This window comes from Sesamum indicum, linkage group LG13, assembly GCF_026168435.1.
Source record: "Sesamum indicum cultivar Baizhima isolate 11 linkage group LG13, ASM2616843v1, whole genome shotgun sequence".
Lineage (NCBI taxonomy): Eukaryota > Viridiplantae > Streptophyta > Magnoliopsida > Lamiales > Pedaliaceae > Sesamum > Sesamum indicum.
In genome coordinates, this window is record NC_142669.1 from 11,652,881 (window position 1) to 11,669,499 (window position 16,619).

Genomic DNA, 16,619 nt, shown 5'->3' on the forward strand with positions numbered 1-16,619 from the left:
TTTAGTTTCCAATTGCCTTCTGTTGGCACCTCCATTTAAGCATAATGCTAATAAAACTTGCTTAAACTAACTCACTACTTGAGTTATACCTTATTCATTTACTGTGAGATATAATCTCTCCTACTAAAAAAAATCACATCTTCCTGGCTAATGGGAGGAGCAGCTGGAACAAGTACGCATGCATCAGCTGCACAAAGCAGGTCAATATTTATTGCCCTAGAACAGGTTGCCTAAACCTAAAGGCTTTTTGCAACTAAGGCCTGTCTACTTGGATTAATAATCATCTTACCTATTTTACCTAGTTTTCTAGCTAAACTTGTGTGATAAAGCATCATTTTTTACTGCTTGGGTAACCTATATTAACAGGAGATAGAGAAACCTCCCAATCTTATCTTACTTAGTATTACTCTAGCATTTGCAGGGAACATTCTTACGTAGTATATAAATTAGGTATACTTATACTAATCTGCAGGAACAACAAAGTATAGCAGAAAATTCAAGCAGCTAAGTCAATTAAAAAAGATCACTTATATCTGAATGCTCTAGTTCTTTCGGGTGGAAGGACTCTCTAGTTGCAATCCTTTAGTCGATAAACAGTACTCAAGAATCCCAGCTAGAGTCATGTTTTTGATGAGCATGAAAGGTTTCTTAAGCCCACAAACAAGGCAGACCAGCCCAGCTGGTCTATCAGTAGGGAGGAAAGATCCACAAACTTACTAAATTGGTAGACTCAAGAAATAAGCTAATTCCAGCTGGACACGTCGTCATATAGCTGGACAAATACGTCATATAGATTTCCAACAAATCAGGACACGTCATCTTAAAATATATTCTGGTGGCTTCTAGTAGATTGATGCCAAATGAGCTGGGAATCCATGAGTAACGGATTCTCGAATTTTCAGGCAGACCTAACAAAACTCAATTGGCATGATGTATCTCAATCAGTTAGCTGATTCAAAAGGCTTTCAAATGGTGTACAATTGTCAGCAATATCTCCCATATCCCACTCTTTAGACACTTATACATTCATTTGTTATTATCATACCTCACTCTCAAACTCGCACTTAACTCTTATTTCTCTCTCTGTTTTTAGGTTGTTTTGAGCCTATTTTGCACTCTACACGAATATATATACTTTATCATTATTTGATAGTATTATTCCTACTTTAATCCAATTTTTCTTTATTATTTTTCAGTAAAACCGTTACTAATTTAAGCATCAAAGTGGTAACTTTTGTTTTGTAGGGTCAATCCCCATTAATTTTCGATTTTTTCTTAAAAATCCTTCAATTTTTTGGTGAGGCCGAAAATATGATACACGTCATATATAATTGAAAGAAATTTATATATATGGAAGAAGTTTGTAAGAAAGACATTAGCCTTACTTAAGTTATCGTTTAACATTAATAGTAAAAAGACAAAGTTCTAACAAAAAAAGAAAAGAAAAAACTGTTTAGTAGTTTTACTTCATCTCAACTCTTAGATATCTTTATCATTGTCTCATTAGTTTAGAGGTATTTGACTACTCTCTTTTTGCTTCTTTTTTTTTAATAAAATTTATTCTTTTATAACTAATTCTGATTTATTATTAAGAAGATTACTTAAGATATGGGTGTCTTTTCATTATGGGGAACAAACACATAGAAGCTCATCACACTTTTATATATAACATAGAATAAAACTAAAAGTGTCGAACCCTTATTTTATGAGACTAAAAATATAGTTTCTCACAGCCCGTCAAAACATTCAACTAAAGAGGGGCTAGATATAATTTTGGACAAGCTCTTCTCCAAGTAAGGTGAACCTACAAGCTCTCCATGTTCAATCCAATTTTAACTTCTACTCTCAAGTTGAAAATTGACTGTGATTGATTAAATTTCCACACACCCCCTTTTGCACATTTTCTATTCATTAGAACTAGCAAAACTCTGACATGAAATGAAGATAAGATGAAGAAAGTTAACATTATCTGGTAGAAATATCTGCCTATTCGGCCTTAAAACACTTTTCTGAAACGAAGAATCACATAAATGTACGCTTAAGCAACACAGTAAGATACTGGCACATGCTAGATTGCATCCAAAACTCACTCTTCTCAACATCACCATATCGATCTTCATCATCTTCAACCGAAGATTCACATTCGCTCTCACTCTCACTCTCAGTTTCGGTATCACTAGGGATCCTTTCTCGCGCTTCTTTCCCCTCAACAAGCAACGAAAGGGACTCAACGTAAGTGCCCACGTAAAATGAGTCTTTCGTCCCGAATATACCAAGATCCCTGATTTGTCCTGTAACCGGATTATACGACACTAATCCCCGATTTCTTGCAGTCAATAGGACATCGCCGTTTGATCTAAAACCAAGAATCGTCCCAAGTCCTCCATCAACTTCAATGTTGTACTGTTTACTCCATGACTCCCTATCACCATAGTTCTTCATAACCCAAATGCAGCAACTCTTGCTCCATACACGTTCGTCGTACTGAACGACAGCTAGTGAACGTGCAAGAACCGCAGCGTTCAAATTAATCGGCAGCTCATTTTCTAAGGCAGAGGGTAGCTGCATTTCATCAAACACCTCACTGCTCAAGTTGAATACCATAATCAAGTTCTCTACTTTCTCCTGCATGCCCATATTCCGGTAAGCAACCCAATGCACTTTCCCACTAATAAGAACCTCTGACCAGAAATACTCCACAACACAATTCACAGGAACTTCCCCACTAAACTCGCGCCAATTCCCTATACTTAGTGCATAAACCTCAACTTTTGGAGGCACCAAATATCCATAATCCCCTTGAACATAAGCCATTCTTACAAGCTTGTAGTCATTATTTTCGACATCAAATCCGAACCCGAGCACAAACATGTAAGGCCCCATGGTGTCAAAAGTTGCTTGTGGCACAGGCAACGTGACTTTTCGCTTGATCACGGGATTCCACAGCAGAGTGGAATCAGCCTGCCCGAATAGGTCATCGGAGAGGCAGAGCACCCCGTTGCAAGAACCCACAATACGGTAATAGAATCGTGTCGAATCTCGAAAAGGGTATTCGATTTTGATGTTTTTGTCATCAGGGAACTCTTCATTGTCGATGTGCACTGTGTACAGTTCGCTGTTTTGGGCCTTCGAATAGCGCCTAACGATGATCTGCTCCGTCCCGGCGTCGACGGGCTTGGAGATAATGGCTTGTTCTGTTTGCATTGAGATGAAGAAAGGGCTGGAGATGAGTAAATTCCATGATTTCGAGACGCATCTGAACTTGATAAGAGATACTGGAGGCAGCCTTGCCAGGATCTTGATCAATACTTCTTGAGGTAAATAATCAGACATTGTTAAGACGGGATGAAGAGATTTGTTTTCAGTTTTTGAAGATCTTGGGAATGGAGTTAGAGGTGGAGGAGAAGAGGGTATAAATGAGGGAGCTGGTGGGAAGAAGACAGAATGGCTGGTGGGTTTCTGTTCTGGCAAATTTATAAGAGTTCGAATTTGAAATGTGAAATCAGATGCTCTTATTAGGATTATAGGAATCTATTTTCTCCTTTCAGTATGTCTTGGAAAGGAGGTGAAAATTTGAAGGTGCCAAAAAGAAAAAGAAAAGGAAAGATACAAGTAATGCTAATATGATATTGTAAATGAGTAAATTATTTTTTTATAAAAGAAAAAATAATAATTCATCCCCTCTACTTTTTAAATAGCTAAAATGCATAAAACCCCCTTGTGTTTTAAAAAATTTGCAAAAAGTACCATCTTGTTATAAGAATAGGCTAAAAGCCTCCTCCTATTTTGTTTTAGTCAGCAAAAAACTCACGTTCTGTTAACAACTAACGGCAAGTGAAAGATACGCCCGTATGATGCGTTTGGTAGTCATTTTCTGCGGTTTAAATCCATATTTAATGACACTTTTGACTAAAATATTTCTTTATGGGTTTATATAAATACAAAGAATTTTTTCGCTTGTTGTGTCTTCTTTTTGTTATTTCTCCCCCTCAAAAATAGGTATTAATTTTTTTCATATTAAATTTAAATTAAAATATTAAATTAATTTAATTTATTTAATATTAAATATTAAATTAAATTATATTTAAATTCAAATAATTTTATATTTGTTAATTGTTAAATCTAAAATTATTCTTAATTAATTAAAATATATATTTAATTACAATAATTATCATTATAATTATTCTTAATTAGTTAAAATATTTAATTTATTGTAATTATTTAAAATATTCTTAATTAACTAAAATATATTTTAATTAATATAATTAAAATTAATTAAAAAATTAAAAAAAAATTTCAGAAGACGAAGCGATTGGTGGTGGTCCACAACCAAAAAATTGAGATCTATGCATAGAGTTGATGAAAATCGGTGGGAGGGGGCTCATTCGATTTGTAAGGAGGAAGCGAAGCGATTGGTGGTGGTCCGCGACCGTGGATCGCTCCGATAACGGCGAATCGACAGCGGAAAGTTTCGGTGGTCGTGGTGGTGGCCCAGCGTCTACGGTCGATGAAATCTGAAATTGTTTGAGGAAAAATGTTCGCCTCATTAAGGGGAGTCGAATGGTATGTTGTGCGGCAATGACTCACCGTGCATCGGAATTTTAGAGAGAAGGTGGCGGCAAAATGTTGGGAGAACCAACGAATTTCAAAGGTGCCGTGGTGGTGCGTCCGGGGGAATTTCATGACACGCGCACTATGGCTGGACCAATCGTGCGACGGCGAGTTGACCTGTGGTGATCGTGACGGGAGACGCGCTGGCGCAGTCCTCCGGTGGCCGGCCAGTGACAGTGGGGAAAGGGGTGGCAGTGGTGGTAGTTAGTTTATATATATATATATATATATATATATATATATATTAATAATAATATAATTTTAAATTTTAAATTATTTATATATAATGTAAGTTAAATAATTTGTTAAATCTAGACCTTTTACTTTTTTAGAATCTAACGGTTAAGATTAATTAATTAGATCTAACGATGAATATTTGATCAAAGAAGATCCAACGGTCATTAAAATAAGAAACATTACATATTAAGTAAGGGTATAACAGTTATTTTCTAAAAAATTAACACCTTAGTTGGATTTAACGGAGAGGGGGCAATTGAGCTGAGTTTTATAAAACACAGAGGGATTTTTAGCCTATTCTCACAACAAGAAGGTATTTTTTACAGACTTTTGAAAATACAGGAAGGTTTTATGCATTTTGTCCCTTTTTAAAGTGCAGCAGTTTATTCCCCTATATTTTCTAAAATGACCATTTCATTATCTTTTTAAAAGGAAGAACTTACTCATTAATAATATTACAGGAGATAAATCACGTTACGGAAGGAGAGGGTATACCCCATTACCCCATGTGAAATTCGAAATGATATAAAACCCTCCTAAACCAAAAAAAAACTATCTAAAAGGCACCTTATATTTTGGAAATGTTGTCTGTAACAGAAAGAAAGATATCACTATTTTGTATTTTTCACACAGTGTAGTTTGCTAATAATTTACATGTTTTTGCAGGAATTTGGTATTTGTCCGTCGGGAATTTCTACCCAGGCAATGAAACTGATGATATGGCAAATCAAAATTTGATCAATTTTTAAATCTTATTGATTTTTTTTAATTGTTTGATTTAAATAAAATATTTTAATGCAATCAAATTAGTTCTCCTCTTTCGAAATTAAATCTAAATTGATTTCATTACTTTTTATGAAATGCCGATTATTATTGATGACCATCTAACAATGTTCTATGAAACTGGAGACTAAGTTAATGGTGGTGTGAACATTTAGGTTTCGAGTCCTATAAGGGTATGGTCCTACTATTAGCCGTCTCCCGGCCTTAGTCTAGGACAAAGAATTGAATGTTGGTTCCCATCTTTGACTAAACATCTATGCTTCATACTCGAGATATGTTTACTCCACTGATCGACATAGAAAATCCCTTCCTACTTAACCAATCGCTACGACCGTAGAATTTCAAAGTATAAACCATCTTATATTGCTGGCATAATACTAATAGGGGACAGATTCCTTCTTGAAATCCACCATCCTTGCTACATACTCCGAGTGTACCGGGCACGGCTTATAATGACTATATCTCATGACATAGTCACAGCTTGCTAGATCTAGGAAACATTATTCATATGTGCTCGATTGACATGACTACTCAAGTACGAGGAATAATCTCGTACTATTATAATCGAGAATTCAAGTCATACCGACCATGCTTGTAAGGTTTCTATATGACAATTCTTATGAATCAATTCAGTCAGTCGATTACCTTACAAACTAATCCACTAAAATTATATAGACGACGTACATCTCCCGCCGATGAAGCACGATACTGCAATACTTAGTAAAGTCTGTATAGGACTATGGATGCCTCTCAAAGTTCTCGACTTGGAACGTTTGAGACTGACCTAAGAAGTTAGTCTCATAGTTGCAAACCTATCTACAGCCCAACTCCACGAGTTTAACTTTTCGATCAGTGGACGTTTATTGTGATATTGAAACACCATCAAATATAAGTAACAAGTATAGCACACACTTGTGTCATTTATAAAGATAATATTACATTTATAAAGGTCGATGGAAAAAAAAAAAAAGAAGCCAATTTAATTAGCTTCTTGGTCATCTGTTCTAATAATTTTTCACTTGGCCTCAAACCCAATTACTCATATTACTCAAAACCTTTTGAGTATGAGCAATGTGATACTGGCTCGGTCTTGTGGGTCTACCATATTTGTTTGGTGAAGTAACATGGTCCAACCGTTCGTCACCTCTTCTTACCTTCGCTACCTGCAAATGGTAGTTATCTAAAAAATTTTCGTAGATTTGTGATGAGATATCGAGCCTAAAAATCCTTTCTTGATTTATTTGTCCGCCTCCAAACCAACTACTAGCTTGATCGTGCTAAGCACCACTTTCATTCAACAGATGCAGCGTTCAGAATTCATATACATCTAATTGGATTAATATATTTCTTATTCAATAACTTTTAAGTTATTATTTTTATAAATTTATTCCTAAAAAAATATATTTATCTTTCTTTTATTTATTTGTCATCTTTAATCTCTAGATGAAAATAATTAACTCATTTCTATTTATTATTTATCGTTCTAAGTTGATTCTCAAAATTTATTAATTTAGTTAATATGAAAATATAACTATACAATTGGAATTTAATTTATAACTAATGTGTTAGCATACAATTATTTTAAAATTTTAGTTTCAGCTGTGACTGTCTTAATGTTTATTCACTATTTGACTTATTTTTGTAATATAATTATACATCATAGATATGTATATTTTGTTTTCCATGAATATCTTTTTGTTTCTCAATGTTTTTTAAACTAATTGATATACCAATTGTTAGTTATCTTTAAAAAAATAATAATAATTCAAGTTGAATAAATCCTTAGTATCAAAATAATTATATTTTACATTTAAGAGGCCCAAAATTATGTTAATTATATTTCAATTGCAATTGACATGTTGATGTGCAATTTTTTTTTTTTAAATTTTACTTCTAAAATTTATTTTTTAATATTTATTTTCCAATTTATCAACGTATTGCATATTTTATGTAATATATTATGCAACACTATATTTTTTTCTTTTGTTACTTTTTATTAATATCTTTTATTTTTGTTTTTGTTTCTAAATGATTAGTGATGTTCTACTAATTATTAGTTATTTTTAGTAAAAAAAATAAGTTATATTGACTAAACCCTTTTAAGTTATCAAAATACTTATATTATTTATAGGTAAATTAGTCAATCCAAATTAAAAGAAAGATTTTATCTTGGGTCAAACTATTAAAAAGCATAAAGCTCAAATTTGATATATAGCTTATTGCAGATTCATTATTTTGAAAATATATAAAATAAATTTATTGTGAATTTTAATTTAGAACCTAATTTTGACCAAATATTTGAACTTTTAATTGGTAATTAATTTATTCTAAAATTTTGGTATGGGCACTAAGTTTTTAATTAAATTTTAAACTTAGAATTCATCAATTCTGCTCTTGTTGTATTTTTATAAGTTTTGAAAAAAAATAAATTTTGTAAAAACAATAGAATGGGGTGGACGAAAAAATTTTAAAAATTATTTACTTAGTCCATAAAAAATTAAAAAATAAATAAAATTATAATTCTCAGTTCACAATGATATTTTGATTCATTCACCACAAAACAAATATCCAGTATCATATTGATAATAAAACATTGGTGCTTAGATTTCAAGCATAAAATTCTTCAGTATGTTTGGTTTCGATTTTGGCCCATCTTTGAGATGGGCCAAAATATAGTGTATGTTTGTCTTGCTTAGTTTTGTAAGTTTTGAATATATTTTTGATTATTTTAAAACAGTTTTAATTACTTTTTGTCTAAAAAATATAATTAATTAAAAAATAATATTTATTTTAATCACTCACAACTAAATAAATTATATATATATTTACACATACATATATATAAATATATATAAAAGAGACATGATTTGACAATGAACAGTATTTTTTGTCTTCCCACTACCCAATATCAAATATACCATACTTATTTTATATTATCTCCAAAAACAAATCCAAAAATACACACTATCTCTAACTTATTTTTATTTATCTTTGTTTTTCTCTCTCTATCTTCACAAAACACCCCAAAACAAGTTAAAAACAAAACCAAACATTATGCTTGATTTTGAGAAAAATATATTTCATTTTCTAATTCAGATTTCGCTACCTATCAAAACAAATGAGATTCAAATAATATGTTAATTATGTGTAGTTTATAATACCAAATAAGATTAAAAATGCCAACATGACCAATTACTAGTATTCAAAATTGGCTTATTATTACCTGGACAGATGTATTCAAATAATTGGTCTCGGTCTACTATAAAAGCCCACACTTCTGCCCTGTCTTTTGCATCATCACAATTCACAAAAATATAAAAGGGATGATTACTTTTCTCTTCTGAAAATTGGTATAATTATGCTACACCTTTTATTGATATTAACAAAATATTTAGGAAAATAAATCTATATTTACTTTCAATTGATTTATTATTAATTTATAGTAGGTAAAATAAAATTTTTTATGACCAAATTATCTTCATGTATCTTCACGCGTTATTGTATGTGATGAGATATATCTTCATTGCTATAAAGTAATTTTGTCTGAAAAATATTGTTTGAACTGCAATAATTCAATTTTTTAAATCAATTAAGGGTAAATATCAATATTCATTCAATTTTTTTGTTAATAACAGCAAATTTAGTAATTTTTTTTTACTGATGATAGAATTTATTTGTTAGACATAAGCAAACTTCAGAGGTTTTAAATGTAATTTTTCAAACTACAAAGAATTTATGTATAATTTTACTAAATGTCAAGAAAAAGAAATATAATTATCCTAATATAAAATTGTTGAAAAGACATGTCTAGAACTTTGTTAGCGTTGTTTATTGGGCGAGTTGGCCATTCCCTCAATTGCTGATTTCACAAATGAATTGTACAATGGAATTCAACAAGTTCCAAACCGGAAGTTATTCCATCATTATTGACCTTTGCCTGCGGTTATACCCGGACCGATCTACTAAAATGATCTTATCCCCTTCAATCGTAAGTTATACTAAGATTGATCTTCCAAAATGATCTTTTCCCCCCTCAACCTCAGGTTATGTCGGGACCGAGCTACCAAAGTGATATTTTTTCCCCGCAACCTTAAGTTATACCGGGAACGAGTTACCAAATTGATATTTTTCCTCCTCAACCTCAAGCTATCAAAATGATCTTTTTCCCTCCTCAACCTCAGGTTATATTGAGATCGAGCTACCAAAGTGATCTTTTTCCCCCTCAACCTCAGGTTATACTGGACCGAGCTACCAAAGTTATCTTTTCCCTCCTCAACCTCAAGTTATACTTGGACGAGCTACCAGAATGATCTTTTCCCCTCTCAACCTCAGGTTATACCCAGAGCAAGCTACCAAAACGATCTTTTCCCTCCTCAACCTTAGGTTATACCGGGACTGAACTACCAAAATTATCTTTCTCCCCCTGAACCTCAGGTTACACCTAGATCGAGCTACAAAAATAATTCCTCCCCCCCGCCAACCTCTGGTTATACCGGGACCGAGCTACCAAAATGATCTTTTACCCCCTCAACCTCAGGTTATACTCGAACCGAGCTACCAAAACGATCTTTTCCCTCCTCAACCTCAGGTTATACTGGGACCAAGCTACCAAAATGATCTTTTTCCTCGTCAACCATAAGTTATACTTGGACCGAGCTACCAAAATGATTTTTTCGCCCCTCAACCTCAAGTTATACTAGGACCGAGCTACCAAACTGATCTTCTTCCTCCTCAATCTCAGGTTACACCTGGATCGAGCCACCATAGGACTGTACCTCTTCCCAACCAGTCACTGACAAAATTAGATGATTAAACAAAGTTCATGGATTAACTTCTCTCACTTTATTCCTACGACTCAATGTTAGAAAGTATTTGAATTCTTTCTAGTTTTTTTAAGTGCAGTAAGCCCATGATTACTTCATTTCTATATTTTTCTGTCACAACTCATTTATTGGATGTATTCACTTATTGAACCTCAATAGTTACTCAAAGTTATTTGATTGAGATTATATTAGATCATCGTAAAATGATATTTATAAATAATATAAAGTGTTAATTTCTCTAGTGACAAATCGATGCACTTGAATGTCCATCATGATATGGTGTAATGCCAATATATTTTTTTTTTTTTGGTGAATATTAGTAACGCTTAGGTGGTCCGATTCATTTAGGATGTACCTCGTCTAGATTATTTGTTTTTTCACATTGTCTTTTTCTTTCAATGGAAATACATAGCTAAAACATATCAATATTCAAGAAAATTAGTCATCTTCTGATTTGAAACATAAGGCTCAACAATATTTCATCAACATAACATGAGCTCAACACTTATTAAGTTGAACAAGTACAAAAGCATTAAGAAGACAGTAACTGGAAACAAAATCTATGTTCCAGAAGTACTTTATTTTCTTATATATTGCTTCGGCAGTGGACGGATGGGCGCGGACTTTGTTTAATCATCTAATTTTGTTGGCGACGGGTTGGGAACAGGTACGACCCTGCGGTGCCTCGGACCAGGTGCAACAACCTGAGGCTGAGGAGGGACAAGTTGGTTCGTGTCTTGTTCATTTCCATCTTGAGATAGTGAGGGCAATGGCGGAAGAGGTATTCTCCTATCATGTTTCGGAGCAGGTGCGGGCGAATGTCGATGGTGGAAAGACTTTTGGTTTGTACCTTCTTCAGTTCCATCAAGAGACACTGGAGGGAGTGGAGGAATAATTATCCTATTCTTCTTAGGCGGAGAAAGTATCGGCATAGATCGATGCTGATGGAAAGATTTTCGGTTCGTATCTTCTTGAGTTCCATCAAGAGACACTGGAGGGAGTGGAGGGCGACGCCTAGGAGGAGAAAGCACCGGCATTGATCGATGCTGATGGGAAAACTTTCGATTTGGAACATGTTGAATTCCACTGGAGAATTCATTTGTAAAATCAGCAATTGAGGGAATGGCCAACACTGACAGCCCAATAAACAACACTGATAAACTACTACAAGACATGGTTTTTTTGACAATGTTATAGTTTTGTGAATTGTGATGATGCAAAAGACAGTGCACAAGTGTGGACTTTTATAGTAGACTGAGACCAGCTTTTGTGATGATGGGGTTTGTAATCTTATTTGGTATACAAATTACCCATGTAATTACTTGAATCTCATTTCTTTGGGTAATTAAATTCTTTTCCAATTATATTTTCTTCTCAAAATCAAGAATTTAATGCTTGATCTAAGCATTAATTGTCTTATTATATGCAATATTTCATTGAATTTGAAATAAAGCAAAAAGTCCCAACAAATTGGTCAAAAATTTAAAATCCAAAACAGATTATGGATTTTACATATTTTTAAAATAATAAATTTGCAAAAGTCATATCAAATTTGAGTATTATATATGTATTTTAATGGTTTGAGCCAAGATAACATCATTCTTTTAGTTGAGGTTGAGTAATTGGGTAAATCATTTTTTGACCCAAACCCTTCAATTTTGACCAAATGATCAATTCTTAAAATTTAGAATTTAATTTTTTTATTGTAAAAATACTTAATTAATATGTATACTAATGGTGAATATTAAGACTAGCAACCTTTCTTATTTTTCAAACTCCACCTTTATTATTTTCAAACTTGTCTTATTTATTTTTCCAAAATTTGTGCATTTTTAAAATATTTATGGTAAATTCGGATGCTTAATAAATAATTTTGTTGTATTTCTTAAAAGCGTTACTTATCTTTCATTAAATTCCAATTGGATATCATTTTGTGATTTTTCCACTAATTTTCTTAATTCCTTTTAGTATTTGGCAATATTTACATTTTTTTTATTTTTATTATTTTCTTTTCATGAGCTCCATATGCATATATTTATAATATTCTCTTGCTATATCTCATGCAATAAATCTTAATTTTTTTGTGAATTATGTACAGTATACATATATATATATATATATATATATATATTTTCCGGTTTTTTCTTATTATGAAATCATTTTACTTATTAAATGGAGTGAAAATGATAAGTTTTATTTATTGAAAATTCATTGATTTTATCCCTATAAATTATATTTGTCATTTATTTTCTAAATTCAACATTTATCTGAAGCCATAGTGGAGCTTCTTACTTTCTCAAATAATGAAGACGGTTTTCATTTAATTTATTTAAATAAAACATAGTTTTAATTTAACCATATCTTTTGCATATATATTTTTTTATAATTGTAATTTTTACGAATTGTATTGACGTTAATGCGCTATAACTATTTCTTAGAAAAAAAAAAAGTAATTTATTTGACAAAAATGATTCACTTCACATATTTGAAATTTCAATTGAATGTAATTTTAATTACGATTAAATTAAGTCCGTGCATAACACGGGTTATACGTTAGTATAAATATATATATATATATATGTATATATGCAGTGTTGTACAATATATTGCAAAAAATAAGCAATATGTTGATAAACAAGCTATCAAATATTAAAAAAAAAAAATTAAAAGTATAATGTTAAAAGAATAGCACATTGACATGTTAGTTGCAGATTAAATTTCAATTGTATAGTTTAGTCTTCACAAGTAATTGTTTTTTCATTTGTTATAATCTTCATAGAATATGATATATTTATAGATTTTTTCTAAATTTGTTTACATCATTGTTATCTATTTACATTTTTAATATTGACTTATTATAAAAACAAATTGAATCACAATCTAATAATTTTCTTAAGTGTTTTAGAATATATAATAAATGTAATTATATATCAAAATCAAATTTAGCATAAATTAGCTTTTCTATTTCAAATGGAACTAATGGATAGAGCATAATTTAATAAAGATGAAACTATAAATTATTTTGTTTATCTCCGCAACATCATACAAGTAAGACGAAAAAATGCAAGCAATCCTCTTGTGATATTACAAATGAGCAAATTATCTCTTTATAAAAAAATAAATAGCGATTTAATTACCTCTATGTATTTTTTAAAATATAATAATTTACCCCCTTATAATTTTTAAAATGAAGCAATTTACCTCCTTATATAGGGAGGTAAATTGCTTCATTTTAAAAAGCATAGAAGGGTAAATTGCTATATTTTTTTCATAGGAGGGTAATTTGCTCATTTTTAATATCACAGGAGGATAAATTGCTATTCACCCAGAAGTAAAATAACATAAAAACAATAAAAAACAGGTAGAGATAGAAGAATAGTCTAAACAACATGAGAATAAATAACTAAATTTAAATAACTTGCTATTAAAATATAATTAACATAAGTATTGAGCCTCTAGTTATTGTAAAGCACAATTATTTTGATATATACTAAGGGTTTATTCCACTTTAATTATTATTTTTTTTAAATATAACTAACAATTGGTATATATCGATCCGAAATTATATTATGAAAATAAGGAAAGTTAAATGGTGAATAAACATTAAAATAGTAACAACTAAAAGTATAAGACTTTAGAATAATTCTATGCTAACACATTAGTTATAAACAAAATTTCAATTTTGAGTATGTTAACAAGTGTTGAGAATCAACTTAGGACAATAAAATAATATATAGAAAATGAGTTAATTATGAACTAGAAATTAAAGATGATAAATAAACAACAGAATGAAAATATATATTTCTAGGAATAAATTTAAAAAAAAAAAAAACTTAAAAGTCATTGAATTAAGGAATAGATTAAATAAATTGGATGCATATGAATATACAATATCAAGAAATCAAGCTAAAAATCTGGAATTAAAAATTGCAAGAAAAAATAAAATTTAGGCAAGAATATTTCAAAACTTCATTACAAATAATTATTTTATAGTAACGGTTTTTATAACGGCCAAGTTATTAACTTGTAACAACTTTTGAAAGTTATAACGATTTTTGTAACGCGGCTGCCCTACCGCGACTTTTTTGGGTGTAACGGCATGCTTGGTAGCTGTTATAAGATATTTGTAACAGCATGCTTAGCAATTTTTACACCCAAAGTCGTTACAAAAGCAATGACAAAAATTACTTTTTATAATATTTAATTATATTTAATCTATTTTAATATTTATTTTCATAAAAATAAATTATTAAATTTTTTATTATATCTAGGTAGTTTTTAAATTCTTAAATGCGCAATATTATATAAAAAATATATAATATAACAAGAACATAAAAATAATTTAATAACAAGATAAAAGTATTGTTTAAAAATTTTATTTATACAAATAAAAAACAAACCTAATCTAAATCAACACTCCCTTCAACCGTGGATTTTTTATCATCGTCGTCGAGTATCGGGGGATTAGCTAGAGGCTGAGCCGCTGGAGGATCGGGCTAGGTGGAATCCATCCGCCGCATCCACTTCTCAAGCTTTGCTACCCGATCATCAAGGTCGAGGCATGGCAATTGTGGTGGCGAGGGTGATGGAGCAGTGGACCCATTGGGTTGTGATGGTCCAGCAATAGTATGGTGGACCTCGCAACCGAGATCGAATACTCGACCCCTATTCGGCCGCTTGCTATTGACAACCACATCTATTGCTCGTTCGAGGCCATCGAGCCTTGATTACTGTTTTGCTGGTTTTGGCGTTCCTCCGTCATCTGCTGGAATAGCTCCTGTGAACATATGAAATGATTAGATTTAAAAAAAATAATTTTAAATTTCAAAATTAAAATATGTTTTATACTTACCGCGCCTCTGCTGCCCTCGAGTCGCTCCATTGGTCGTTCTTCTTCATTTTGTAGCACTTCTCAAACACATCAAATTGCTTGACAGGGTGTTCGAGTTGTACCTCATGTTAAAAAATTATTTAAAGAAATGATTAGAAATTTAAAATTATTTACTACCCCATATATTAGGGCACAACCACATCAACAAAAGCCCCAAATTGGAACCCTAATTTGTGTCCAGGTAAGCAGTTTTCGGCGAATTTGCAAAATTCGGTTGCCGGAATCCTTCAATAGCAAAAAAAGAATTAATTTTGGGATTCTATTTGCTACACCCTTAACTACAGTCCCTGAAATGCTACCCCCCAATATACGGGGCAGCAAATGCAATTTAACCTATAGAAAATATCAAATAAAACATAAAATAAGAATATCTTACATCTAAATTCTTAATCAAATTTACCTTAAAAATATACATAATTAATTTATTTTAAAAAATACGTACTTAATTAGTTAAATCATCATGTTCATCTCTCAAAATTTTAGTAATTTCACCTAAAAACTTTTTGTCTGAGAAGAGTGAATTAATTCTTTTTCTTTTTTTTCTAAGCCAAAACTCTTTTCTTTTTTTTTTAAAAAAAAAAAAAACAAAATATGTTCAAAACGTATCAAACACACCTTCAAAATGTGTCGAACACGTCCTTTTTTTCTTCTTTATACTTTTAGACACACGAATAGTGAGAAGAGTGCATTATAAAAAACAACCCCTACCTTTAGACACCCTTGAAACAACCTCAAAAAATTCCTCTAGTTCATTGCCTGGGCCACAATGCTCCTCAAACTTATGGCAGAATTCCTCTACTCTTGCGAAATCAGGTACACATTTTTTTCTTCTTTTTGAGGAAAAAATGTGTTGAAACAAAAGGGAAGGGCTAACTGCATAAGGGAGGGAAAACTTGTCAAAAACTAGTGTAAAAAAGTGTACAAGTGGCATACAGGGGGTTTGTGCTCCATTTTTAAATAGAAAAAAATGCAATTTACCTTTGTGATATAAAAAACATGCAAAAAAACTCTATAAAAAATAAAATAACAAATTACCACCTATATTTTTTATAAATAAAGCAAATTAACCCACGTCTAAGTCAATGATAGGGGGATAATTTACTATTTTTTTTTATAGGCGAATATTTGCTAATTTCCCATGTCACAGGGGGTAAATTGTATTTAACCCTTTTAAAAAATGTAAGAAAGTAAATTGCTCTTCTTTTCTTTTTTTGTTTTCTTCACAGGGGAGTATTGTGCTGCATATTTCTGGAAAAATAGGTTCAAGAGCCAAC

The 16,619-nt window shown here is 31.4% G+C and overlaps 1 protein-coding gene across 1 annotated transcript; it reads right to left on the reverse strand.

The window, feature by feature from the left end:
* Window positions 1–1,939: 1,939 nt before the first annotated feature.
* On the reverse strand, window positions 1,940–3,502 carry LOC105176828 (F-box protein At3g07870-like). The gene has a single exon (XM_011099747.3). It carries the CDS (start codon window positions 3,331–3,333, stop codon window positions 2,023–2,025), a length of 1,311 nt encoding a protein of 436 aa, XP_011098049.1. The 5' UTR covers window positions 3,334–3,502; the 3' UTR covers window positions 1,940–2,022.
* Window positions 3,503–16,619: the final 13,117 nt, after the last annotated feature.